This window comes from Meriones unguiculatus, chromosome 11 (genome assembly GCF_030254825.1).
Source record: "Meriones unguiculatus strain TT.TT164.6M chromosome 11, Bangor_MerUng_6.1, whole genome shotgun sequence".
Lineage (NCBI taxonomy): Eukaryota > Metazoa > Chordata > Mammalia > Rodentia > Muridae > Meriones > Meriones unguiculatus.
In genome coordinates, this window is record NC_083359.1 from 57,244,879 (window position 1) to 57,272,669 (window position 27,791).

Genomic DNA, 27,791 nt, shown 5'->3' on the forward strand with positions numbered 1-27,791 from the left:
AGTGAAAGGGACTGGGACTGTTAAGAAGTAAAGCTGATGGGAGTTGTGCTGTAATTACCCTGATGAGGGAACTCATGCAGGCCATGGGGTGGGTTAGGTGGCTTAGGTTGTTTTAAAAGAGCTTTGAATTTGAGACCAGTCTGGTCTACATAGAAAGTTCCAAAACAGCTGGAGCTACATAGCCTAAAACAAAACAAAACAAAGCAGAACAACAGTAACAACAAAAAACCCCAACCAAACAACAACAGCAAAAAACAAGCCTAGACTCTGCCCCTCTCTTGCTGCATGACCTCTCTCTCATGTACAGAAACCTCTGTCATGAGATCCTAGTCACTATGAGGCTCTTGTCAGAAGCCACACTGGTGCTGACACAACATAGGAAGGCTGATGCTTTCAGAGACGTGGAGTGGGAAGAAGCTCCTCACCTTGAAGCCCAGCTAAGAACCTGCTCAGTGAACATTTGCTGTGACAGTGTCTGACACAGAGACAATGATCATCTCATACAGAGAAACTATGTTAAGACAACAACAAATTTGCACTTGGAGAGACAGTCAGGCAGATCTCTCTGAGTTTGAGGCCCGCCTTGTCTACAAAGTGAGTCCAGAACAATCAAGGCTACACAAAGAACTCTGTCTCAAAAAACCAAAAACCAACCGACCAAACAAAAAACAGAGACAGCAGCGAATCATCCTTAAGGCCAGAGACCATGTGTCTTTTGGGTGTCTGTAGCTTTACCCTTTCCCCAGATATTTGCAGGGAGTCACAAGACTAAATCTTACAGTCAAAGCACATCGACCTGCCCAGTGACCCTGTAACCCTGTGACCCTGTGACCTGCTGTATAGGAGCAACCCTGTGATCTCATCCTAGTTCCTTAGCAACCTCAGAAGCCACCAGAAACAGACGGCCACTGTAAGGACAGCTCAGTAAGGTTCCCTATGAGAGAGTGCACCTTACTGGGTATACTTACTGTCTTCTCTGGCACCTTTTCTTCTATTAACCTGTTTTTAAATCTGTTAAAAACACTGTTGACAGACTTTTATTCTGCTTTGTACTGGCTCCTCCTGGAATTCTTTTCTGTGGCAAAACCAAGGACCCAGATTTACACTATCATTACAAGTCCCTAAAAGATGAAAGACTGCCTCATTTGCCACTGGCATTTCTGGGCTTTATCTCCTGTATTGCCACAGGACAGTTCCATGTTATTGGATATCCAAAGCTATGAAGTAGATAAACCTCTTTTCCTCATAAAGCATCCAGATCCAGGTATTTTGTTATAGCAACATGAATTAAGATAGCTAACAAATTCAGTGAAGCTAGTAAATCTTGTGAGATTCCAGGAACCTCCCTTGGGAAACAAAAATGCAGAGACTGATAAATATGGGCTAGAAATGCTGGGCCCTATCCCACATCTCCCATCGCCTTGATTGGTCCTGTCACAGACTATCACAGTAGAATAGCGCCAGAGTCAAGAAGAACCATGTGTGTATGTGTGTGTGAATATTTATGTGTGTGCACTGTGCATGCAGGTACTGTGTAATGCATGAATGTTTGTGGCATTCGTGTGGCGGCCAGAGGTCAGTGTCAGGTGTTTTCCTCTATCGGTTTCTATCTTACTTTTTGGGAAGTGGCCTATGGCTGAACCTGGAGCTCATCCATCCAGCTAGACTGACTGCAGTGAGCTCTGAGGAACCATTGTCTCTAACTTCCCCTCCCTGGGACGGGGGTTACAGATTCACACTGCCATGCTCAACTTTCACACGGTCCTAGAGCTTCAAACTCAGATGCTCATGCTTGTACGACAAGCACGTTATCCCCTGAGTCACATCCCCAGCCACACATCACCTACGTGTGTCACCTCATCATATTCTCAGGGCCCATAGTGGTTTACCAGGGATGCTACACAATAAATGTTCCACATTCCCAGGAATGGCCTCTTTTTTAATGAGTAATCTCAGCACTTTGGAGGTGGAGGCAGGAGAGTCAGGAGTTCAGGACCAACCTTAGTTGTGTGTGTCATACCTCATGTGTCACAGCTCTTGTGTGTGTCACAGCGTGTGTGTGTGTGTGTGTGTGTGTGTGTGTAAGTGAGAGAGAGAGAAAAAAAGATAAAAAGATAGATAGATGATAGATAGATAGATAGATAGATAGATAGATAGATAGATAGATAGATAAGACACATTGCAGAAATGGGTCCTCTGTTTCTACCTTTGGATCTCAGGGTTCAAACTCAGGCCCACAAGGCCTGGGGGCAAGTTCCTCTGTCTTTTGAGCCATCTTGCTGGCTCAAAAACATAATTTAAAAAAGTATCTTTTAAGCCAGGTGTGGTGGCACATCCTCTAATCCCAGCACTTGGAAAGCAGAGGCAGGTGGATCTCTATGAGTTTGAGGCCAGCCTGGTCTACAAAGCAAGTCCAGGACAGTCAAGGCTACACAGAGAAACCCTATCTCAAAAAAATGTTTTTATTCAAACAAACATAGTTGTGTATAAAGGAGGATGGAGGATTCAAACAAACTTCTTATAATAAAACATAAAGTGTTAAGGCCATGGGCAAGCGTTGAGGTTTGCTGGGGAGCAGTGATCTCTCTTTACAGTCAGGCCTGTCTTGGTGGCAGCTCTGGGGATGTTGTGGTCCTTTGGCCTCTTTATGCAGGAGGAGAGCTGATGGCTAGAGAGTGATCACACCATTGCTCCCCACACCCGTTTCCTCACAGTCGAGAGTGATCCGTCACTCACTGCCTGTCGAATCAATGCCGGTGTGTAAAGACCTGTCGCACAGCAGGGGCACACAGCAGCTAGTGCTGTCCTCAATGGTGCTTTTAATGACTGATGACAGAGCTGGGGTGGAAACCGCCAGCTTGAAGGAGGGCTTGGAGGTTTGAAGTTGGAGGGGTGCTTTTGTTCCTTTTGGTTGTTTATTTGTTTTTTCTTTTCTCTCCTTTTTGGTTTGTTTGTTTGTTGTTGTTGTTGAGAGAGGCTCTCATGTAGCCCAGGGTGACTTTGTACTCACTATATAGCCAAGGATAGCCTTGTCAGAGTACACTTTGAACAAACTCTGCCAGACCCTGACCAAGACCCTGTGTTGAAACTCCAACCTTTCTCCCTCACTGCCATTGCCTAACTCAGTCACTCACTATCACCCACACCCTGGTAGCCAGAGCAAGGCACTTTGTAGAGATAAAACGACCTTGTCTGGACAAACAGCCCCAGGAGGGAGAGCCTAGGGGCTGGCACATAGCTCTCTGAAGCTACACTGACTTCCCATTCTCCAAACACCCTATATGAACCCCAGGCAACCCCTCCCTTTTTGGCAGACAGACCTTTCCCACTGTGTCTGCCTCTCGCTGTTTGAAATAAACAGTCCCATTTGCCAAGGCCAGACTGGTCTCTTTTCCACCTCCTGTCTCTTTAAGCTGCCTCAGAGATATAACAAACACTCCTGCTTCTACCGCCTGAATGCTTGGATTTTAGGCATGTGCCAGCATGCCTGGTTTTATGCAATGCTTGGGATTGAACTCAGGGCTTCCTGTGTTTAAGCAGGAAGGCTCCCAGCTGAGCTACAGCCTCAACCCTAAAGTTGAATGTTTGAAAGCACAGTTGGTTTGAGTGTTCTCAGGGGCTTCAGCTGTTCCCCGAGAAGCATGAAAAATGATGCATGTCCAGCAGGATACAAACCCAGCAGCAGGGTTTTGCCCCCAGAAGCATTGTGTCTCCCCCCCCCCCCCCCAGATTTATGTAGTCAGCGCTACAGAATCAAACTAGGTGAGTCACATGTTTGGGAGTCTCTGGGAATGGTGAAGAAATCTTAAATGGCTTAGTAGTGAGGGATGAATACCCTTGTTTAAGAGACGTTATGTCCTGGTGAGCTTTCCTTTTATGGCTGAAACAGGCTTGTAGACCAGGTTAGCTTTGAGCTCACAGAGATCTGCCTGTCTGCCTCCTGACTGCTGGAATAAAAACATGTGCAACCATGCCAGGCCAGACCTTACCTTACCTGATCTTTCCATTCATTTTCTTCTCCTGATATCTTCATGCTTCCCGGGTCTCTTCTAACACATCAGGAAGATGAGGACCTAATGCATGCCCCCCCCATCCTTCCCTTGACCTCCACGTCATGAGTATTATCCTTACGTCTTTGATTATTCCATCTCAGTTTCCTTTGTGGTCTCTCAGCCACTCTCAAATGGCAGTGTCCTTTGGGGTTCTGGGCCTGATCCCAAACTTTCTCTAGATCAACAACCCCAAATCTCTACCTTCACCCCAAGATCTCCTTCGGTTCTGTGTACAACTGTCCAGTAGACATTCCCAGATACTTCAGATCCAGCGAAACTGAGTTCATCCTCTTTTCCTGTCCTCACCTGTGTGTTGCACGCCTCTTCTGCAGCGCCCAGCAGAGACCGTCCTGGCTATGATCTCTGAGCACACCATTGGTAGGTGTAGGGACTGTTGCCTGCATGGAGCCAGTCTGGGCACAGTTATATAGGGCCAGTATCTCCAAGGACCAGTTCCTCTGCCCTAAGGAAGTTTAGGCATAGGTGCCACTTCAAGTATTAACGATGTTTTCTGGACTGTCTGATTTCAACATGAAGCTCTCGCTTGTTTGCAGGGCTTGGAAACCAACAGGATCTTTGACTCAACTCATTCTCAAGGTGTTTCTTGTCTGCTAATGAGCTCTCTAAGATCAAGCCCGCATCATTGGTAGTATGCAAGGAAGTCAATATAACCAAATATGTGAGGTTCTAAAAAAACAAAAACAAAACAGGAGAAGAGGAAGAGCCTGTTTGACTTCCCTTACCTCCATCCAACTCTGCCTACATAGTTCCTAGGCCGTGTATGCTTACACAGCCCTCGCCTGTATAAGCATGGTGACCATACCTGTGAGCCTGTGAGTCTGGGTGACTCACTGAACATCAGTCTATCAACATGGTGCTTTGAGACCACCTGAGAGCCGGGCGTGATTGTGTGCCTTCAATCCCAGCATTTGGGAGGCAGATCTCTGTGAGTCTGAGGCCAGCCTAGTCTACAGAGTTCATTCCAAGACAGCCAGGGCTGTCACACAGAGAAACCCTATCTAAGAAAACAAAACAAAAACAAACAAAAAAGACTCACTGAGAGAAATACAAGTACGGTGGCGGTTTCTGCTTTCTTTCCCCTGGCTCATTCTAAGAACATTTCACAGAGCAGATTGGTATGTCCCCACAGGGAGATTTATCAGCAGAGCCACAGAGGACAAACCCAGACCAAAGAAGGAAATGCAGGCATCTGTTCTTCTGTAGTCTTGGGCAAAAGTCCAAGGCTCGTCTCTCCCGGATATTGTGTACTGGTGCTTCAGGGGAACCCCAGCCATAGGAGTGACATTTCTGGGCGGCGAGCCCATCGTCTCTAACACTCACGATAGTTCTTTAATTCAACACACCTGTCCAGTCTAAGCAAGACTAAGGACTCTCCCGGTCTTTCCTCTTAGTCTCGAGTATGTCAGATAGGGATGGCAACATTTTCTGCAAGAAATGCTGGTTGACATCCCAGCTTTGGAGAGTGTCCTAGTTTGGGTTTTTATTGTTATTGTTGTTGCTATGATAAACATCATGATCAAAAGCAGCCTGAGGAGGAAAAGGTTTATTCAGCTTACATTTCCAGGCCACATTCTATCACAGAGGGAAGTCAGGGCAGGAACTTGAGCAAAAAACACGGAAAATGCTACTTGATGTTGGCTTGTACTCAGCTGGTTTTGTTGTTATTATTAATTTTTTTTTTTTTTTTTTTTTTTTTTTTTTTTTAGGTTTTTTGAGAAAGGGTTTCTCTGTGTAGCCTTGGCTGTCCTGGAACTCACTCTGTAGACCAGGCTGGCTTCAAACTCAGAGATCTGCCTGCCTCTGCCTCCTGAGTGCTGGGCCTAACAGGCATGCGCCACCATGCCTGGTTTAGCTATGGTTTTTAATACAGCCTGACTGTTCTTAGTGGACTAGACCTTCCTAATAAACCAACAACATTAGCAATGAAGAAATCTCTCCACTGACATGCTCACAGGCCAGTCTGACTGAGGGGATTCTCCAGTCGGGGTGCCCTCACCCCAAGTGACTCTGGGTCGTGTGATGTTGACAACAAACACTAAGCGGCACAATAGGTCTCTTGTATATGATGGCTCTGCAAAGTGGGCAGTTGTCTCTCATGGGAGAAAGCAAGGAAAGCCCAGGTATATGTCGCATTTTCTGAATCATGAGATGCTTAGCTTTGTTCCTGGAAAAGAGGAATTCAGCTTCCCGGCTCCTGTCCCTGACCTGTCTCTGTTTCTTTCTAACGCTGAGGAATGAACCCAGAGCCTAGCAGGCATGCATCCTGCCACTGAGCGACACCACATCTCTTCTTTTTACTTTTTATTTTGAGTTTTAATTTTATTTATTCCGGTGTGTATATGTGTGTTTATGTGTAGTGTTTGGGGTTGGGAGTAGGTAGGCATCTGTGAGCCATGAGGTGTGAGTAGAGGTCAGAGGACAGCTTTTGGGAGTTGGTTTGCTTCTTCTACTGTGGGTTTTGGGCAGCCAGCTCCTTTTCTTGTTGAGCCATCTCTCTGGCCTGCTTTTACTTTGAGTCAAGGCCTTACTAAGTTACCCAGACTGGCCTTTCATTAACTCTGTAGCTGGGGGCTGTCTTAAGCTTATGTAGCCCACGAGGCTCTGAGCTCTAGCACAGTCAAAGACATGGCAAGCAGTAACTACGGATACTCTTGGGATGGCAGGAGGCAACTGCCTAACAAATGTGACTGCCCCCAGCTACCACAACAGGCAGTCCCTCTTCAGATACTGTAGAGGGCAGGAAGCGGCAGAAAGGCCCACACCTGCATACCCACACAGCATGTGGAGTCATACTGATATCTGAGTGTGGCTTATTTCCCAACACAGTCTGCACCTGGTGGGAATAATGAAATTCAACCTGCAATGACAACAGCAGCCCTCAAGTCCCTTCAGTCTTAGAAATAAAGTGAATAATACCATAATGATGATGATAACTGGGCCTTTAATCCTAGCACTTGGGAAGCAAAGTCAGAGGAATCTCTACTGAGTTCAAGGCCATCTTGGCCTACACAGTGAGTTCCAGGCTAGCCAGTGCTACACAGTGAGACTCTATGCCAAACAAAACAAAACAAATTTACAAACCATAACAAATATTAATAATAATTATCCTACAAAATAGAAGAGGGTCTCCCTTGAGGCTCTAATTCCCTCTCCCGCACCCCACCCCTGTTATTGGGAACATAGTTTTTCTTGCAGATTCTTCGTTTAGTTAGGTCCCAAGCTTCTTGCTCGGAGCTATCTGTACCCTAGTGAAAATAGACTTTCCTTTTAAGTCTTGCTCTGCTTCCTGCCACACACTGGGCCCAGGAGCAGCGGTTCACCTCCCGGACTGGTTTTCTGGGCAGGCAGCTCGGCAGAGTGGGAGCAGTTGGGCCCGTGTAACACCTATTGGTCACCACCAAAGAGACAAGCTTTCGGTGGCCTGAGCCTGTGTCTGCCATACTGTAGGTTAGGAGCCCAGAGAAAGGTCCTCTTAAAAACTGGTAGGATGACCTCGTGTAGGTAGCAGGGAGATGGGGAAGGCTGAGGGGACAAGAGTCGCTGGAGGAGAGCAGCGGGGCTAAAGGCTCCGGGTCTTATAGGATCACATCAGTCCCCTTTTACAGATGAGCCTCAAGCCAGCTGTCTGGCAAAAGTCAGTCACTGGAAGGAGTAAAACCACACTCGCTTCTCTTACTCTGGCATGCAAGACAGTCCCTTTAACATCTGCCATTAGGACAGATGTTTAAGGACCCTCGCTCTCTTCCCTAGGGGCCTCAAGTTTTTCTCTAGTCTGATCTCACAGTCTCGGCTTTCCCACGTGGCAGACCAGGAACCCCTTAACCCCGCCCTCCACCCCCATGTAAAGCCTTGAGTCTGCCGCAGGGTGCACAGAGAAACCACAGTTTAGGTCTCTGGCCACGCCCGGGCTTCGGGCCCTGGGGGAGGGGACAGCTTTCGGGGCTTTGGGCTGTGACATCAGCCTGTTGTGGTGCAGTGTGCAAAGCCTACTGGTTGGCGTGCCGAGGGAAACGCCTTCCGGACGGGGAACACAAAACGGGGGGCGCGCAGTCGGGCGTACCCAGCCGCCGCTTCCCGGAGTGCTGTCTCCCGAGCGCCTACCAGCAGCTGCCAGGTGAGTGAGCCCCTGCGTCGCCGGCCTCGGGTCCCCGCAGCTGCCCAAGCGCCCGGGACGCACCCTGCGCCTATTGGTTTTCCCCTGTCCTGTCGCTTGCAAAAAAAGTTTGTAGGAAAAGTGATCCCAGGAGGGAGGTGGTGAGAAGTGGCCAGAGTTAACTGGGCAGTGCTTCCCTTTCCTGAAAACGTTGGGTCCCTCCCTATCCTGGGGCTTACAGGGCAGCTGCTTCGCAGGCCCTAGACCCAGGGTGACCCGGCTACCCCACGCTGCCTGCAGGTCCTGCAGAACAATTGGCGATTCTGTGGGCTACTGACACTCATTGTAAGGCTGAGGGATGAGGACATCCGTGCCACCTCTTCCCTCACTCTCTTTTCCTGGGAAAAAGTGCCCAAATGGGAGGGGCGAGCATCTGGCTTGGTGGCCACAGAATACGCGCGCGGGTATGGGTCTTCTTTTTCCTGAAAGAACCAGATGGAAACGGAGAGGCACCTCCCCACCAAAGTCGTGGTGCTAGGTGAGGACTGGGTACTGAGATCTCAAAGAGCCAACAGGGAATGTTTCTTGAAATCCAGGAAGCCGAAAGGGCCTGAGAGCAGGAGGGTTGCAGTGTCACCCAGCGAACTGTTATCAGGCAGGTGTTTTCATGGAAGTGGCACAGGTCTGGGTATATTCTGCATGTTTCTGGTCCTGTACTGTTGTGGCCTAGACTGTGAGCAGTACTTGAAGTCAGGACCACCCCACTCACTTCTTGCTTCCTGGGGTGAATGAATGGACAGGCCCTCCCCACGCTGAGAGGGCACTGCGCTGGGATTCCATCACCCTGCGCGCTCCAGGTCCACTTCGGTGGAAACATTTGTCTTGAGAAGTGCTCTGGGGTCTTGGTGGCAGGGTGACGGAAAGGCAATACTGTGTTTCGACTTGGATTTGACAATACACAGATGACCCTGAGCAAATGACAGCTCAGTTTCCTTCTGGGTCAGTACTCAGAGCACACACACACACACACACACACACACACACACACACACACATCAGTCCTGATGTCCTGCTTGCCTCCTGCAGAAGTTCAGTTGACTGGAGCTGATAGCAGCATCAGAGCTAGGTTGGGGATTTCCTTCAGGACTTGATGATAAAGCTTCCTCTATGCCTTCTGCTCCTCTCCCAAGCAAGGCTTCTGCTTAGGAGGCCCAGCCACTGTTGGGCTCTTAGAGACACTTAGAGGCCTGCCTGAGCCCTGCCTAGGCAGCGGCAGCGTTTATCACTCCCTGGGAGAAGCCAGCTTGGGACTGCGTGGAGACCCTTTGCTGTGGTGAGGATATCCGGGGCGGGACAGTCAGACAGGGAAGTTTATCCTGAAGAGGGTGTGGTGTTGGCCTGAGGAGGTGGGGGAAAGCGCTGTCTCCAAGGCTTAGGGAGGATGGGGAGAGAATCTGAAGGGCAGGTCTCCAGCTCTGTGACCACTTGCTAAGAAGGTGTGGAAAACTTGCCTCTGGCCTGCCCTAGCACCAGCCTTCTTGTCCAGGTGTTCTATTTTGTAATTCATAGTTAGATTCTAGAACCAGTCTGTCTTTACTGGGTCAGAGTTACAGGCTGAGAGGGTAATGTTTGCGCTTGATTGATGGTAAGTCAACATTGGGTGATTGGAGCTGGCTGTGGTGACGTGTGTCTGTAACCCTAGCACTTGGGAGATAATGGTAGGAGGATCACAAGTTGAAGGCTAGCCTGGGCTACATACTGGGGCTCTACCTCCACAAAAGAACAGTCAACAATAAAAAACACTGAGTGAATGGAGTATGTGTAGTCATAAATAATTACCACCTAGTTTTTCCATGACAGTACTGTTCACAGGTTCTTATCTACTGTGGGTGGAGTTCTATTCACACCTGGTAGAGAAAGCAAATTGGGAAAACTTTCTAGTGGGCTCCTAAGCTTAATTTTTGCAAGAATGGCTCACTGAGCAAAGCCTGGCTTGTTATGAAGCCTGAAGGGGGCATGCATTAAGTCCAAAGAGATGCTAGTGACAAAAAGCCCCCACTCCAACCCACCCGGCTGTTTGGCATTATGAAGGCACATTGGCAATTCTTAGAGGCACCAAACTGTGGCTTGTGTTGGTCTTCCTTTAAGGCTATATAGTGCACAAGTGTCTGTGCTTGCCACAGACCGGCGGGAGCTAAATCCTTCACCTGTGTTGTCTTGGATGCTGTCTTGAGGAAGGGGCTGGTGCTAGCTATTTCCACAGATGAAGAGGCCCAGCAGTGTAGGGGGTGTCTCAGGAGTGCAGCGGGTCCCCGAGGAGGAGATGCTGCTGAAACACAGGCTGACTGCTCCTCCAACCCGCTTTCCTTTCCTCCTTCACATTCCCTCATTCCAGGCTACCCGAGGAAGTGGAGTCATTCCTGAAGACATTAGTTTTACAAGACACTCTGTGGTGACTGATATTTAAAAGCAGATAGGCTTCAATGGCTTTAGCATTGATCACAGAATGCCTGACCTCTAGGTTTTCAGTCTGCTGGGTGGCTGAAGATACAGGGAGTCAGTCCCCAAAGTCTCTTCCCAGAGGCACTTTCATCTCACCTGATATGTGTCTCTGTTTTGGAGTCATGTTTTCAAGAAAGAAAGAAAAAAGAAAAATCCTGGGAAAGAGGCCAGAGTGCGGACACCCCAGTAAGAGCTGATGGACGAGAGGTAGCAGCCCGGCAGGAACCTCGACTACTGTTTCCAGTTGTCAGGAGTTTATATGGTAATAACTTGTCTGGAACTACGCAGCTCCCTAGGAATTTGTCTGACGTCAGTGTAGAGTAATTCCCTTGTATGGTAAAGTGTGTAAATATGAGGCAGCTAGTATTTCCAGACTCCGGCATTTCCAGGGCTACCCAAAGCTGTGCTGACCCTGAGCAAGTGACAGCTCAGTTTCCTTCTGGGTCAGTACTCAGAGCACACACACACACACACACACACACACACACACACACACCAGTCCTGATGTCCTGCTTGCCTCCTGCAGAAGTTCAGTTGACTGGAGCTGATAGCAGCATCAGAGCTAGGTTGGGGATTTCCTTCAGGACTTGATGATAAAGCTTCCTCTATGCCTTCTGTGCTGAGTCTGAGGAAGGCTCACAGCTGGAATGCAGCCCCCCCATCCCTGTCCCAAGCCAGAGGTCCTCTCCCCAGGGGGTCTGTGTATTCTTCAGACAGGGGCGGCTGTCGTGGGTTGGGTCTTCCTGAGATGTCAGCTGCGAGCAATGTGTTTATAAGGCTTACGTGATCCATTGCTTTTCCCTTTTAAAAATTAATTAAAATCATTCAGACCTTTCTGTTCAGTACAGGGCACAACCAACTGGTTCCGCTCTCAACGTCATTCCAGACAAAAGCAAATTCGATTTGATCATAACATAATCATAAGGTTTCCTGCACCTCATTTAGAACTACGTAAAGGAAGTCTTGGGCTGGAATGTGCCCAAGCAGTGGAACATGTGCCTGGTCCTGGGTCCCCATTTCCAGCTGCACACATGGCAATCAGATTTCTGAACTCCAAGGGTAGAGAGCTCGGGGCAGGGGTTGGGGAACGTGAGCACTCAGTTACAGTCAAGTGGGGGACACAGGACCTGGAGGAATGACAGCTCAGTGCAGGCTGACTGGCTTCTCCGAGAAGAGGCCCATGCAATGGCATAATGAATTCATTTTGGGGGGACCTGTAAAGCTGAGACTGAGCTTATCTCGGGGGTGCCCCTGTTCTACCAGGGACCTTTATCAGGGTAGGTCTGCTCCATGGGTGCTCAGGTGTCACGTCCAAGTTGCAGGCTCCTTGGGCTTTGAGCTCACACCGTCTCTTCTCTGGTTCTGTTCCTGGCCGTTCTCTGGGCTTGGGGGCGTGGTGGGGACAGCTGCAGGGCTGGAAAGGATGACAGCACTCTTGTCTACCTGGCACGTTCTAGAGAGCTCAGATAACTTCCAGCCGCTCATTTGCACCCAGATATACACCTAACAAGTCTCTGCCAGACCGAGAAGGTGGGGACCGAGGCCGTCAAGCCTGCTCTAACCCGAGGGAGGAAGGGGTTATGGACGGGGAGAGATGGGGTTTTTCCATTGGAGAAAGATGTGAGGTGGCTTGTCAGGTGTTTGAGGGAGGCCCTCCTTTAGGCATAGGTGGCTGGCAGGCTTAAAACCCAGATGATTCTTTGACTTGAAACATGACCAGCTGAATCCATCATCTCTGTTGAAGTTTGGGATGAGTGTGAGAGTCTGTGCCTCATGCCCATCCCTTCCTCCAGTGCTATAAGGGTCACCATCTTGAATCCTTTTAAGACTTAGCCTCCGTATAGCTGGGAATGAGACAACTGGGCTGAGCTGCAGATTTGAGTTAGTTTGTCTAAAGAGGGCTGGCCATTGCCTTCCAGCCTCTAGCTGGTCCCGAGGACCTTGACATTTCAAGGAAACAGCTGGTGGGTTGTGCCCAGCCATGCGACAGAAAATTCAGATTGTGATCTCTCCTGAGATCACCAAGACAGTTAAGTAGGACAAACAGAACAGAGACAGCAAGTCCCGAAGGGAACAGGACTGACTCTCTGAATGAATCCACCGTGGATCATGTGATCATAAAAGACAGTAATGAGTCCTTGTTGTTCCCTAAGAGCCCCTAGGACTTGGTAGCTAGGCCAGGTTGGCCTTGATCTCAACGGTAAGCCTCCTGCCTCTACTTCCCAACGACTGAGGTTATACCCATGTGCTCCTTTGCTCAACTGCAATGATTTGTTCACCTAGGACCACATACCAGAAAGTCTCACACAAGATACAGGTCCCTGCTGGAAGTCGCAAGTGGCCTGGGGAAACTGGGAACTAAACCCGGAGCAATTACCTTCTCACAGACTAATTAGCTGGCCTGGCAGATAGGTCAGGAGTCCCTGGGCCCTACCTGGTGTGTTGCTTCTGCAGTCTTGCTTTCTTCCAGATTTGGCTCAGTCTGAAAGGAAGGTGGTCAGCTGTCTGGCCCCACTTCTGACTGGGCTAGGCTCTGGGTGGCAACCAGAGGCACGCCCTCTATAGTACCATTCCATTTGTACATTCTCATTTAATCATCAGAATATGGGGAGTGTTCCATTGTAGGGATAAACAAATGGAGTTGAGACGTGGCCACAGTCATTCGGCTAGAAAGAGGTACGTTGTGCTATTTAAACCCAGCTCCAGTTTCCTAAGCACTGGGCACACAGCCTTCTGCGGGTCTTCTGTCCCTCAGAACTAGGAAGGCAATTGAGAATGAACCACCATCCCTATAAGCCCTCAAAGGAAGGCAGACTAAGAACAGCCTTCCTTTTAAGGCAATCCAGCTTCCCCGCAGGCGGAATTTGGCTGTTGGCAAGCAACCCCCTTCCCCCACCCCCTACGGGGCAGAAAGAAGGAGGTGGAGTGAGGAGCCAGCATCACCTCACACTGGAAGGAGGTGGTCACAAATCTCTCCGCCTGGGACTCTTCTCCATACTCAGGGTTCCCTGAGGGGCCATCATTTGGGCAGAGAGGGCAGAGCATGTTTCCTGACTGTGCCATTGTTTCTGCTTTCCCTCTTGGAACCTCTGGGGTTCCAACCAGACTCCCAGCTCATGGAATGGCTGAGGGACATCCTGAGCAGGCTTCCTGCACTGACAGGTCCTTGGGTTTCACCCATCTCCCCACCCACGTTCCTGATTCCCTGGAGCCCTGCTGGATATGGGCCCCTGACACAGGGCCAGGGAGAACAAGGGGAAGCCTGTACAGAGCTGTGGGTCTTCCCCACTGGGAGAAGGGCTTTGTGTCTGAACAAAACACAGCTTGGAACGGCTTCCTACCACGTGGCTAAGGGACTGTCTCTCCCTTAGGGGTGTCCCTAGGGACATGAGCATGCCCCCTATTGCTTTAGAGGTTTGCACAGGAAGGGGAAAGTCAAAGAGGGGAACCTATCTTGATGAACTGCCTGCCCACCCGTGCAGCAACCCTTAAGCATGCTCTGTCCACAGCCTGACGACTGGGGTCACAGAGGACAGAAATGTGTGGACCGTTGTTAGACTCAGTTCTGCCTCCTACAGCTGTGGAGCCATGAGCAGATTTGCCCAACCTCTCTGGACCCGGTTTTCCTTATCTGCAAACTGGGCATTTGCTCCCCATCCTCAGAGGATAGCTGCCTGAACTATCCTCTGATACAGAACCTGGGTTCCCAGAGTAAGGAAGGACGAGGGTGGCTGACAGCTAGACAGTGACGTGTGCTTTTCTTGGTGACTTCCCCTTCCCCCTACGGGGTTTGCACCCCTGAGTCTTTGTTCAGCAAGTGCAGCTGAGCCCTGGAGTCCTCAGGACGGAAAGGGGTTGAAGGGGTTGAGAGAGGCTGGCGTGGGAACTGGCCCTAAGCTACCCAAGGAGGCAGAGAGGTCACGGGCAGGTAGAGAAGGCTACAGGACTTACGAGCCCATGAAGGAAAGCAGGTGTGTGCAGCAGGTGACAGTCTCTCCAGTTCTTCTGTGGGGGATAGCCTCACACCTCAGCCTCAACCCTGCCTTCCCAGCTCTTCACAAGGCACGGTCTGAGGCTTCCTCCAAGTTAGGCTTGAGCAAGGGCTAAACTGACAGCTTTCAGCCTGTGGGGTGAGATGAACCGGCTGGGGTCAAGCGAGCTGAGATCTATAGGGCCAAGCGCAGAGTTCTGATGTGTGGAAACAGGGCATCCTTGGTGTCTAAGGGTGGGGGGGGGCTCTGTGTGGAAGCATTGGTGTCTGAGGGTGGGGGGCTCTGTGTTGGAAGGGTTGGTGTCTGAGGGTTTGGGGGGGCTCTGTGTTGGAAGCGTTGGTGTCTGAGGGTGGGGGGCTCTGTGTTGGAAGGGTTGGTGTCTGAGGGTGAGGGGCTCTGTGTGGAAGCTGGGAGCTGCTGTGTGGGGCTGGACTAGGACGTGCCACAGCTGTAGCTCTGTACATTGTCAAGTAAGTGGCTCAAACAATCAAGAGGTTGTTGTTTGTGTAAGTGGCATTCAGAAGCACAGTGAGCTATAGATTTGGCTCAAGCTGGTTGTTTAATGACATCAACCAAGACTCAGTTTACTTACCAGAACTCTTTCAGGTCTATTTTGGGCTGACTGCCCCTTGCTCCTGTCTCTTTGCTTAAGGTAGGGGTGGCGCTCTTGCAGAAGACAGGATACTATTTTTTTTTTCTTCTGGAACCCTCAGGAATTCCTTTCCTGCTGGTGTCACTCATAAGCAAACAATAACTTTGGCTGACTAGGTTAGGCCCAGGTCACATGTCATAGCCAAAAATGGGACTAATCTATATAGCAGAAGTATTCTTCCAGGAGTAGCCATGACTACAAGGCAACCAGGCAAGTGGGGGTGGGGGAGGTGCCGTAGGGCCAGTAGACCTAAAGGGCATGGTGTACAGTATTGGGGTGAGCGATCAAGCAGAGGGGAGCACAGTAAGACACAGTCAGGGAAGAGTGAAGACCCCCCATCTTTGTTCTTTTACATAGATGGTGGTCACATCACCACAAGCAACATGGAGAAATCGGGAAAAACAGTGCTCACAGAAGCGTGTGGGATCAGATGGCTCTTCTGCAAATGGAGGCACTGTGGGTGGTTCTAGAGACACTCACCTGAAATTAGCTGGGGCTAGACTAAGAGGAAAAGCGGGGCTGCAGACATATGGGAGTCTCTGCAAGGAGGTGACAATAGATAGGTAAGGATGCAGGAGACTGGGACTAGATGGAACCCCAACTTTCAGGATGAGGGGGTGAGCATGAATCTCATCCTCCAACAAAATTTTGCTCCTTTCGACATGGTGGCATTTGGTCTCAGTAGCCAAGGAGCTGGCGTCACCAACAGCAGCTTGCTTAGGTTGGCTTCTCAGCCTGCACACATTTACTAAGAGGTCCCGGGAGCTGCAGAAGTACGTATGAGTACAGGACCTGGGTTCATCCAGGACCTTAAAGTCACTCACTCCTCAACTGCACATTGGACACCCATGCACATACCTGGGTGTCGGTGCTATGCACGGCATGGGGACCCCATGACACAGATCTGGGGACACTTCCTCGTTAGGCTCCTTTAGCTCTTGAACAACACACTCTTGTGGCTCCCATGCATTTCCTTCCCTGGCATCCTATGTCTACTCACTAAGTCCTGGGCTGCCTTCATACCATCTTATGTCCTTCATCCGCTGTGCCTTGAAGAGCACATCTTCCTTCAATAGGCTTCTGTTGAAGGCCCTAGAAGGGTCATCTGCTCCTTCAGTGGTTTGTTTGTTGAGGGGACAGGAAAGAAGCAGGTCATCCATTTAAGGACATCTGATGTCGCCCAACCTCCTGTGCCACTGGCACATGGCTGGCTGTCCGTCCTACAGTCTCTGGTTGTGTTTTACTAATTATTGAGCACTGACTGTATACCAGACCCTTCACATCCTGTACTTCTTCTAGTCCCCAGAAATAATCTCTGAAGAACTCTTGTTTTCAGCCCCATTTTCAAGATGCAGAAATCAAGGTGTGGAAAGTCCAACTTCCTGGTCCAGTGTCACAGAGCAAATGAGTGGCAGGATCAAAACTGGACTGAGCAGTCTGGCATCAGGACCACAGCCCTGAGCCAAAACATAAAATGTCTCCAAGTTGGCCCAGCCTACCTGCTTGAAATCACCCTGTGGGTGCTTGTTAAAGTTCAAGTCCTAGGCTGGGCCAATACCTTTCTTTAATTTCAGCACTTGCAGGCAGAGAGAGGCAGGTGGTGCCACCAGATCTGGCTTTGTAGCGCTTGAAAACAATGCCCTGGGTGCCCAGCTCTTGTGTTGTTTTAAATCTTTTTGTTTTTGTCTTTTGTTGAGACACAGTCTCATATAGCCCAGACTAGCTTCAAACCCACCCTGTATGTGAAGATGACCTTGTATTTATAAGCTCCCTGCCTCCATCTTCAGAGTGCTGAGGTATAGGCTCTTCTCTCTGTATCTGGCTTGGTTTTGTTTTTGAGACAGGTTTGTTCATTATGTAGCTCAGGCTGGCCTCAGTTTGTCTCAGCCCTTTAAGTGTTGGTATCACAGGCATGTATACCACACCTGACTTAACCCTTTTCCTATCACCTGTCTTATAAACCAGGCAATATATAGTGTCCACGTGTGTGACTCAAAGAATAACTATAATAAGGAGGCTCTCGTGGGTCAAGCTCTGCCAAGCGCTGTAGCATTCTCCCAGGCAATCCTACCTTACCGTTGTTCCTTCCGCTGTTAGAACTGATGACTCTGAGACGATGGATTGTGATGTTCCTTCCCTCAGTTTTCTGAGACACTTTTCTTCCACCCGTATGCTCATCCCTTGGCAATATGAGTTTTGCCTACTAGTGAACTTCGCACTGCTTTAAGATTTCCAAACCCCGGCTGATGTGCTCCCTTGGAGCCATTCTCTGTGATGCACTGTGGTGACCCCGGGCTCCTGCATGCCCTTTGTAAACCTCGTATCTCACGATCTTGTCGAGTAAGGTGTAGAGCATAGGGCCAGTACACACCAGCTCCCTAGCAAATAGGATGAAGTAGGAGACTATCTCCCCTCCCCCCCATATACTTGCCAGTAGCAGCTGGAGAATGGTCTTAAGAACAAACCAGAAGTAATCTCCCAGGCCTGGCCATCCCCTAGGAGGCCTCCCTGCCATGGGCAGTCTGTGTTTTCATCTCACTGTTGTATGAACCTCATTCTCATTTTTTGTGTTCTTTTCAGAATGCCAAACTGGGGAGGAGGCAAGAAATGTGGGGTGTGCCAGAAGACGGTCTACTTTGCTGAAGAGGTCCAGTGTGAGGGCAACAGCTTCCATAAATCCTGCTTCCTATGCAGTGAGTACCGCCCAGGCCTACCCGTGCTGCCTGGGGATCTGGACAGGCCTGCCCCTGCGAGCTCGGCCTGTGACACCCGAGGGAGCCGGTCCCTAGGGATGTAAACAGCTTGACATTTGGCTGAAGCACAGCTGGGGAGGGAAACACTTAAGGGCCTCTTTGTTCCCTTCAGAAGCTGTTCTCTGAGGGGTGAACTGGCCAGTGCTGGTGGTGGTGGTGGGGTGTGTTGGGGTGGCAGGAGGGGGCAGGGCTGGGAGCCAAGCTGGAAAGGCTCACTTAGGAAAACTTTCCACTCTCTCTTTGTTCCTGCCACTATCCAATCATTTCTGAGAAAGACGCCTCAACCCAAAGTCTCACTAGCCTTCCAGTTACCCCTTGTCAGGTAAAAGAGGCCATGACCCTGTGAGGAAGGTCAGAGAGGAAGACTAAACCTCTCACTTGCTCAGCTTCTCAGCAGTGTGTCCCCCTGTTTTCACTCCCATTCCCACTCACCCTTCACAGAGGGAAGGATGAGCTCCAAGTTCATTGTTTCCTGTTCCTAATGATACAGTGCGAGCCGCTCTGGCACCTCTCTGGTATAGAGAACCGTGCACAAGACACAGCACAACCAAGGTTGGCTTAACCCACAAATGGCACCTCTCTGACTGCCTCAGCTGGTAGCTGGGTCAGGTGGTGTGTACCCAGTGCAGCGACTTGGAGGAGCCTTTCCTCAGTTCTTCAATGATCTGCTCTTTGTGATCAGAGCAGAAGTCTGTCTTAGAGAGAGAAGCAGCCATAGCAGCTCTTTCCTGGAAGGTGGGCCCGACAGTAGGAAGTAGGATGTCTTGGTGAAGCCTCATTCTTCAGAGCCAGTGTGATCAGGGCTGGGATTATAATTTACTTTTCTGTTGTTTGTAGGATGATGCACAAGTTCAATACCCAGCAGGGTTACTGTGAGAGCTGAAATGAAAAGAATTTTTAAAATCCTGTGAGTGTTCAGTAAATACACAAACTCACACTTGCTCATTGATAAGGGTTCCACAGCAAGGCGGAGAGCTTGTGGGAGCTGAAGTCCAGCCCATCTCAGAGAGCCAGGAGTGAGGTCCAGTTCCACTCCCTGAGCTCGGGTGGTAGTTCTGCCTCCCTTTGCTCCTTTGGTCTGATCCGGAGTGGAATCCAGATGGTACACATCGGCTCACCTGACAACCACATCTCTACCTGTTGCTGGGCAGTGCAGCCTGAAGCCACCCAGCACAGGGCAGCAGACTTCTCATGTTGCCCAGGAGGCCTGGAGGGCCAGTCCCAGGGCTCATGTGATAAATGAGGAGATGACAAGCTTTTGTGGAGCTCTGCTGGCTTCCAGCCTGCCGAGGAGGCCGCAGACAGCAGCATCTGGTCCTCAGCAGCTCATCATGTAGGGGCTTTTCAGACTTTTTAAGCCCCCTCCCAGAGGGAATAAGAGACAGCTTGGTGCCAGTTGGGAAGGGGGTCTGGACGTCTGGATCTGAAAGGCCTCTCTCTGCTCTCAAATGTTGCTTAATCAACTGACTAAAAGGAGCCAGCTGTGTCCAGAGCTTCTGCTGAAGTCCTGATGCGGAGGACTAGCTTCTGGTCAGGCGTGGATGGAGGTCAGGAATTCAGGGGGTGGCCCAGGAAGGAAGGCACAGGGCTGGGGCAGGGTGTGGGGAGGTGTCGGGGATTAGAAGCAGTTGGAGAAAATCAGTGTGGGAGGGGCTACTATGCAGCTGTTTTCTAGGGCAACAACAGACTTTTTTGGGGGGGAGGCTGAAGGTGGGGAGACGAGAGGGAGTGGGGAGTGTCAAACAACCCTTTCACAGGGGTCATCTAAGACCATCAGAAAACACAGATCAGCAAATTACAGTTACGAAGTAGCAACAAACATAGTTTTATGGCTGGGGGTCACCACAACATGAGGAACTGTATTAAAGGGTTACAGCATTAGGAAGGTTGAAGGCCACTGCTATAGGGCATGGTTGTGAGTGTCTGTGGTATCTTGGGACTGCAGTTTCCAGGCATCAGAGTTGACCAGGGTCCCTGTGTTCCAGGCATGCTGGGATGTTTTCCCCACTGCCTTATTCCTCGTATCCCAAACAATACCAGTACGTGGTGGTATCAGAGACTTGGTCAGGAGTGGAAGAGCATCACTCCCCCTCCAAAGTCAACTGGTTGATATGTCTGCTCTATGGTGACCCGTAGAATCAAAGAGATTTTCCTTCCCAGGAAAGGAAGGGCCAGCAGGTACTAGGCCTGAGTGGCAGTTGGGGCCGTTTTGTTAGTCAGCCTAGGACAGGTCCTTAAAAGAAGGAAGGTCTATTGATTCCAATCCGTGGTCGCCCAGTATATACTTTTCTGGAGGTTTAGAATAGGTATGAGGAAGCTGGGATGATGCAATAGGAAAGATAAGACAGACCACATCTTCCTGGGTTTGGCCTGAGGCAGAGAGGCCTACAGTAAGCCTGGCCTTGCCTCCAATCTGACCCCTTCAACGCAGTAGAGAAAGACGCCTCTTCGCCCTAGACAGCAAGTGAGTGATAGGTGCAGCTTGAGTTCTGGCCTGATATGAGCCTTCTCTGAGGTGATGTGTCCAACCCTGAGTTGTAACCAGCTCCTTTTTGAGGTGTGCTGGGTTGAGCAGCCATGGCCAACGGAGCTGAAGCCTTCTGGTGGGCCCTAAGCTGGTCCCCAGAATCTGAGCGCTGGGGAAACTGGGTGAAGCTGCAGACAGGCTCCGACCCCAGGCTACGGCTTTAGGTCAGTTTTCACTTTCCGCCTCTTGGAAGAGCCATAGCCTGGCCGAAAACCAGACTAGAAATCAGAGCTGGGATCTGGCCTGGCCTTGCTTCTGGAAGACTCTGTGACCCTGAGTGGTTTTTTTGTAGGTTTTGGTTTTCCTTCCAGAGGCAGCCACTCTCCATCTTTGGGTGTGGTGAGTGGGTGCCTCTCTTCCACATTTCCCAAAATCATCTCAGGACCCCAAGGAGTCAGGTAGCATCTGAAAACAGTTTCCAAGCAAATGCACTTACTAACCTAGGGTTTTTGTTTTGTCTTGTTTCTGTTTTGCTTAACCTGACTTAGACTTGTATTCAGGTCTTCCTTGAATGAAGGATATATTCAAAATTTTCCTTGGTAAAGTTTTCTTGGGGGACCCCACAAGTGAGCTGAGTCCCCTACCATTATCACTTGGATGGAGGAGGAGCTATGTTGGGGTTACAGTGGGCAGAACTGTACCTCTGAGAAAACCGAGGTAATATGGAAAGGAGCAGGAGGTCTTGACCAGCACGCAGAGGAGCCGTCTACAGGGCGTGAGCTTGTAGGTCCTGGTGTCTCCAGAGTCGAGATTTTTGTCCTTGGCTGGAAACAGCAGCCCAAAAAGGCCTTTTCCTCCTTAGCTGCCCTTATCTCTGTTTTCTGCCTTCCCTCCGATTTTGGAATTTCCAGTTCAAAGTAGGTCTAAGGGGAAACAGTTCCCGGTAGGCCAGTTCCTGACTTCCCACCCTAGAAGGGAATGTTGGAGCCTTGGCCGGTTGTTCTCTGCCTCGTTTGTTCTTCCCGGAGCCAAGCCCCAGGGGAGGCGGTGGGAGGTTCCATATTTGGGTGGCTGTGAGTGCTGGAATGAGGTAGAGATCTCGAGTGCAGGACAAGAGGGTCCTTATTTAGTCTGAAGTCCCCAACCTGGGGCTCAAAGAGAACTGGAGGAGCCCTGGACCTTTTAAAGGCAAAAATGGTGACTTGGAAGAAAGTTGGCCTCTTCCAGAGTATCTGTAGACTTTCAGCTTCAAAGGAGGTGTTTTAGGATACAGTTCTGTTGGGCAGACCAACTCCAGTAGTTAGGGGCTGTTGAGTCTCCTGGGAGAAGTGAATAGGAAGATGGGAGCTCTCTCCCCAGCGGTACCACCCGTATGTAATGCTGGTAAGAGTAGCTAGCATTTCCTATGAACCTTTAGTGCACAGGGTACTGAGCTAGTATATCACATCTAAGATCCCACGTGGTTTTTCTAACTGCCTTTTAGGGCAGATGAGATTATCCACACTCATAAACAAGGACACTGAACCTGAAAAGGCAAAATAGTTTTGTCCTAGCCACCCAGATGGAGAGCTGGTATCTGGTTCCAGACTCAGCATTGTATGCTGGGCACCTGGCACAGCTCATTGAGAGAGTGACGGGAAAGCATATGAAGCTTGAAGTTTTTCTAGCTCACTCTGTCCCTGCCTCCCATACCCTCTGACTCAGAACATGCTTCCATTTTGTCCAGCTCCTCTTCTCCCTGTGGTTCAGTGACGTCTGAGACTAGAAACTGCAAATTTAGTTCTGCTCACCATGGCTTGTATCTCATTTCAAAACCCATCACATTGGGCATCTAATCCACGTTGCATTTCTTTTTGATGTATATCACTTCACCTGCATAACTGCTCCTGCTATAACAACATACCCAGATGTGTTCTTTCCGTGCCATAGCTGGATGCAGGAAAGCCCTGCCCTTCTTTCTGCCCTTCTGCTTCCTCTCCTGTTGGGACACATGGTCTCTCTATTAAAGGCAGAAGGAAAAATGTCATCTGGTGTTCTGTGGCTTAGAGTCTGCCTAGGCCATGGATTCTGAGACTTGGATAGGTACCAAGGTACAGCGGTCTGAGGGAAACACCCCCAGACTCCTGAAGGCCAGGCCTTGACCACCTAGAGTCAGATATTCTGGAAGCCAGCCCATTGGCCACCCTGCTGGTCTCCTTTTCTGCGTGAGTCAGTCCTGGGAGGCCTGCAGCTGCATCTCACCATTCCCCTGTCCCCTCCCCAGTGGTCTGCAAGAAGAATCTGGACAGCACCACTGTGGCTGTGCATGGAGAAGAGATCTATTGCAAGTCCTGTTACGGCAAGAAGTATGGGCCAAAAGGCTATGGCTACGGGCAGGGCGCAGGCACGCTGAGCACGGACAAAGGGGAGTCTCTGGGCATCAAGCATGAGGAGTGAGTACAAGATCCTCTCTACCTTTTCTTGAATTCTCCCCTGTTTCTGAAATAGACACAACTGAAACTCCCTCGGTTACATGGTGAGAGGTCTGGGAAGCCATTGATTTAGAAGGGAGAGCCGTACATGGTGGCCCATGCCTGTTGTCCTAGGGAGACTGAACCTGGAAGATTTTGAGTTCAAGGTCATCCTGGCTACAAATAGAGAATGTGTCGAAAAAGGCTCAGCTGGTAAAGTCCTTGCCTCATAAACCTGAGTTTAACACATGTAAAACCTGGGCAATGGCAATGTGCACTTACAGTCCCAGTGTTCAGGAGGTGGAGACAGGAGGATACCTGGGAATTGCTGGCCAGCTGCTCTAGCATAATGGGTGGGTTCCAGATTCGGTGAGAGATGAGAGACCTCTCTCAGAAAATAAGATGGACTAATGTTGATCTCTGGCCTCCACGTGTGTGAACACACACGTACATGTTCACCTTACATGCACACACTCATGAACACACACATACCAACATCAAATAATAAAATAAAAATGAAAGAAAGGAAGTCACAGAGCAGCTGTCTGTGTGGGGCTTTTGGGGCAGCTGAGGACCAACTAGGAATGCTGCTTGGAACACTCATGCTAGGTGTTTCTTTTTTACAAGTGTCAGGGCCCTCAGTATTATTACAGTCCAATTTCTCCATTTTATAACCGCAAAACCCAGAGGCATGCCAGCCCCACTACCCTTCACCCCCTGCTGAGAGGAAGTAGTTCCCTTTCCTGGGACATGCCTCAGGGTGTCATTGGGTCACCCCAGCCTCACCCTCGGTCATCTCTTGCCTCTGAGCTGCTGGTAAAGGGTGGTTGTCAGTCTGGCCAGCGTCTCAGCACTGGGGAAGCGGATGGAATGATGAAGAGCTACCAGATTTCAGCCAGGGTCATTGCCCTAATGGGAATGATCTGTCAGCAGATTTCTCTCAGAAAGAATCTAAAAAGAGAGGAACTACAGAAGTGAGGGGCTCAGGGCAGGGAGGATTATAGCAAATGATGGGTTAAATGATTCTGGGGGCTTTGACTAGGCGATGAGGAAAATGTGCTGTTTTGATATTTTGTTGAGCTTTGGGGCCTCAGAGGTCACGGTGGTTTTAGCTTCCGTGTCCCTGTCCCTGGCCAGAGGCGTGTTAGTCATCTCGCCACATGTTCTTCCTCACGTAGAGCGCCTGGACACAGGCCCACTACCAACCCCAACGCATCCAAGTTTGCCCAGAAGATTGGCGGCTCCGAGCGCTGTCCCCGATGTAGCCAGGCAGTCTATGCTGCAGAGAAGGTGATTGGTGCCGGGAAGGTAAGGGCGCTGCTGGGCATGAGGGAGGTGAGAGGGAGGTGAGCTTCTGAACCGTGAATCATGGAGCTTTGCAACTGATTGCTCTAGCTCTGCTCAGAGCAGCAGCCTGAGCCCTGGACTTTGCTTCCTTCCAGAGGTCGGTGACCTGCCCCAGGCCCCAGGGGTCCCACCTAAGGCACCAGCATTCCCAGTGTGGCAGATTGTCTCTGGTCACTTTGTAGGGTGTTGCCAAGGTGCATACATAGTTTGCTAAGGTCTGTTACTGTGGAGTTGAGGACTAGAGACTAAAGAAAAAGATGGGTATTGAAGAGCCCACCCTCTAAGGCATTATGGCTAGGATCTCTCTCTCTCTCTCTCTCTCTCTCTCTCTCTCTCTCTCTCTCTCTCTCTCTCTCTCTGTGTGTGTGTGTGTGTGTGTGTGTGTGTGTCTGTCTGTCTGTCTCTTTCTGGTGTTAGGGTTTCTCTGTGTAGCCCTGTTTGTTCTAGAACTTGCTCTGTAGACCAGTCTGACCTCAAACTCATACAGATCCTCCTGCCTCTGCCTCCAAAGTGATAGGATTATTAAAGGCGTATGCTACCACCTCCTGGCTTGATAGATGTAGTCTTGTTTATTTGTTTGTTTTGAGACAGGGATTTTCTGTGTAGCTCTGCCTGTCATTGGAACTCACTTTGTAGACCAGGTTGTCCTTGAACTGAGACATCCTCCTGCCTCTGCCTCAGCTTGTTTAGTTGTTGCTCATGGGAACTGGTTGTTGAGTTGTATTGAATGTTGTATAGCCGTGTGTGTGTGTGTGTGTGTGTGTGAGAGAGAGAGAGAGAGAGAGAGAGAGAGAGAGAGAGAGAGAGAGTTTGTATCATACACAAACTTGAGTCCTGCCTCTCTTGGGAAGCTCTTTGCTCTTTGCTGCCTTAGGGCACCTCTTGAGATCACAAGGGTCTACTGTGGCTTCCTACTGAGTCCAGTACGCTGTAGACAGACCTGTTCTCCTTTTCAAAACCATGCAGCTTTGACTCAGGGCTTCCTCGTGCCTGGCCCTGTGCAAACCCTTGACCCTGGTAAAGTCATTTAATTCTGGCAGCTGCCTAGCAAAGGCAATAAGGCCACACCACTCTCTTGAGAGCTGAAATGAGGCACTAAGTTCTAGACCCTCAGAGGCTGGGCTGGTCCAGAGAAATCACAATGATAAATGCCTGTTCCATGGCTATGCACCAGTCATTTTCCTATCATTTCCAACATCCTCACTCTGCAAGATAAACAGGGAGGTCTCCCGGGGCGGACATTGGGGCAGCTATTCCAGTAGCATGTGGCAGTGCCAAGACAAATCCAGAGCCGTACCAGTTACCAGTTTCACAGGCAAAATGGTGTAGATAAGGCTTGCCTGGTAGCCTGTGGGGGTTGCAGCTCCCCAGGTTGGATAGAACCCCCTTCTGTGGTGCAACTGGAACTAAGCAGGGAGCCATGGGTCACACTTCATGGTGGCACACTGCTGGTGTACCCTCGGTCCCTGGCCTGCTCTCTCTGCGTGCGTCTGGGCCACATTCTCTTAGCATCTCCCCTACTGCTACCTGACTTGCAAAATGCCTGTCCACTATGGCAAGCTAATGGTGATCTGGGGAGGAGTATAGTAGTCACTGCAGTGATGCTACCCATTTCCTTTCTTACCTAGTCCTGGCATAAGTCCTGTTTCCGATGTGCCAAATGTGGCAAGGGCCTGGAGTCGACCACCCTGGCTGACAAGGATGGTGAGATCTACTGCAAAGGTGGGTAGCTTGACTTCTCTCTGAAGATCAGAAGGCTGGAGGAGGCAGGAGACCAAGGGGCCATGCTGTCACTAAATGAACCAGTTCCTTGCCTTCCAATCCAAGAGCTAGCTAGACTGTTCTCTTCGTGACACAGATGGGGAAGCCAGACCAGAGGGAGAATGGGACTTGGCCAGAGTGAGATGGATAAGGGTGGAGCCTGTCCAATGTTTTGGTTTTTTGTTTTGTTTTGTTTGTTTTTTCTTTTGTTTTGTTTTTGTTGTTGTTGTTGTTTTGTCTTTTGCAAATGATTCATTCCCTTGTTGCAATAAAGGGGAAATGGGTCCTCCTCACTATTGAGGCTAGGAGGGAATGGAGATGGGAAGGTGGGCATTGGTGTGGACTGTCCTTCTCCAGAGACCAGACACAAGAAGTGGCAGGAGGAGCTGCTATGAGGACAGGAATACATCCTTAATGCTTCTCTTCTCCCTGCAGGATGCTATGCTAAAAACTTTGGTCCCAAAGGTTTTGGCTTTGGACAAGGAGCTGGTGCCTTGGTCCACTCAGAGTGAGGCTGCTGCTGCCTGCGCACCCTGCCTGCTCCTGTGCTCCTCCTCCTCAGTTCATCCCCAGAAGCCTTGAACACCTCCAAGATCCTCTCACTCAGCCCTGCTGCACATCACTAATGACTCGGACTTGGGTGTCTGGCTTCTTTTGGTTTAGGGGTCTGCCTGTGCTACCCGACAGAGGCCTGGCATTTGATAGCACCACCTTTAGGCAACATCTGTCTAGTCACCCCTTTCCAGAGACCAGGTCCCTCTCCCCACACTTCGCCCCACAGACCTCTGTTTCTAGGCCGACTGTACCCTCTACTGACCAGGACACTTGAGCCTGTGTCTTAGGAGCCCAGAGGAGCAAAGGAGCAGATCTAAAGGAGGGAGGCAGGACCAGGATTGGGCTAGTGGAGGCTGTGGTTTATTGGAGAGAGTTTCCTCTGGGTGCCCTTCAGAATAAACAGAAGCATCTCAGTCTGGGGTTGGGGGTTCCCCATGGGAGGCAGAGAGGTACAGACAGGGTAGTGGGCCATAGGAAGGAGCTCTTTCTCTGGCCTCTTGCCTTTGAGTGTGCAACCAGTATCTTCCCACTTGGGAACGGAGAACAACCCTGGTTAGAGGACCCTAAAGTCTAGAGGTTGCCTGACTTCCTTAGGCATCAACTTCCCTGTTTGATGGGCAAGAGGAAATCCTACTGGAACAAGCATTTACATTTATCCGTGGTCCAGATCTTGGAGTGGTCAGTTCTGGTTCTGACCTTGGGTCTGGTGGCTGGAATGGACAGCTTCTCTCTGTCTCAGCACAGCTCAGGGTAGCACTGTGTTCTGGCCACCCCTGGTAGTTTCTCCAACGTGGAAGGAGGCAGAGGTAGCCAGTCTTCATGCAATACCCTTTCCTTTTGCTTCTAGTCCCCACTCCCCTCCACCCCAGACCCAGGCCCTGCTGTTTCACCATTCCCCACTTCTCTAGGGACTTTCATTAGCTACCTTGCCCATCCTTTCCAGGCCCCAGTGTCACAGGAGCAGAGGGAGGAAGAGGAAGGGCTGGGCCCTGATGCTCACAGGGACTGAGAGGACAAGGTGTCGACAGCTGTTCAATGCAAAGGCTGTGGGCATGGGCTGTTGTTGAAGCTGATTTCTCATCTGGTCAATAAAGCAGTTTAGAACCGAACTCTGGTTTCCTCATCTTCCATCTGTGGGGCCCTGCC

At 50.1% G+C, this 27,791-nt stretch overlaps 1 protein-coding gene across 2 annotated transcripts; it reads left to right on the top strand.

Annotated features, from left to right (window-relative positions):
• Nucleotides 1-8,029: 8,029 nt before the first annotated feature.
• Nucleotides 8,030-27,754, top strand: Csrp1 (cysteine and glycine rich protein 1). Of its 2 annotated transcripts, none has more exons than XM_021636651.2 (6): nucleotides 8,030-8,187; nucleotides 17,893-18,005; nucleotides 22,796-22,964; nucleotides 24,161-24,290; nucleotides 25,958-26,051; nucleotides 26,526-27,754. In XM_021636651.2, the coding sequence occupies exons 2-6, from the start codon at nucleotides 17,894-17,896 to the stop codon at nucleotides 26,600-26,602; spliced, it is 582 nt and encodes a 193-aa protein (XP_021492326.1). In that variant the 5' UTR covers nucleotides 8,030-8,187; nucleotide 17,893; the 3' UTR covers nucleotides 26,603-27,754. The 2 variants fall into 2 exon arrangements, with proteins under 2 accessions (XP_021492326.1, XP_060220342.1); XM_060364359.1 differs by lacking the exon at nucleotides 8,030-8,187 and adding an exon at nucleotides 8,681-8,704.
• Nucleotides 27,755-27,791: the final 37 nt, after the last annotated feature.

Coding starts and splice junctions, on each gene's coding strand:
- Csrp1 (XM_021636651.2), top strand. CDS start 17,894: ATGCCAAACTGGGGAGGAGGCAAGAAATGTGGGGTGTGCCAGAAGACG. Junction 18,006..22,795: donor TAAATCCTGCTTCCTATGCA/GTGAGTACCGCC, acceptor TCCCCTCCCCAG/TGGTCTGCAAGAAGAATCTG. Junction 22,965..24,160: donor CTGGGCATCAAGCATGAGGA/GTGAGTACAAGA, acceptor TTCCTCACGTAG/AGCGCCTGGACACAGGCCCA.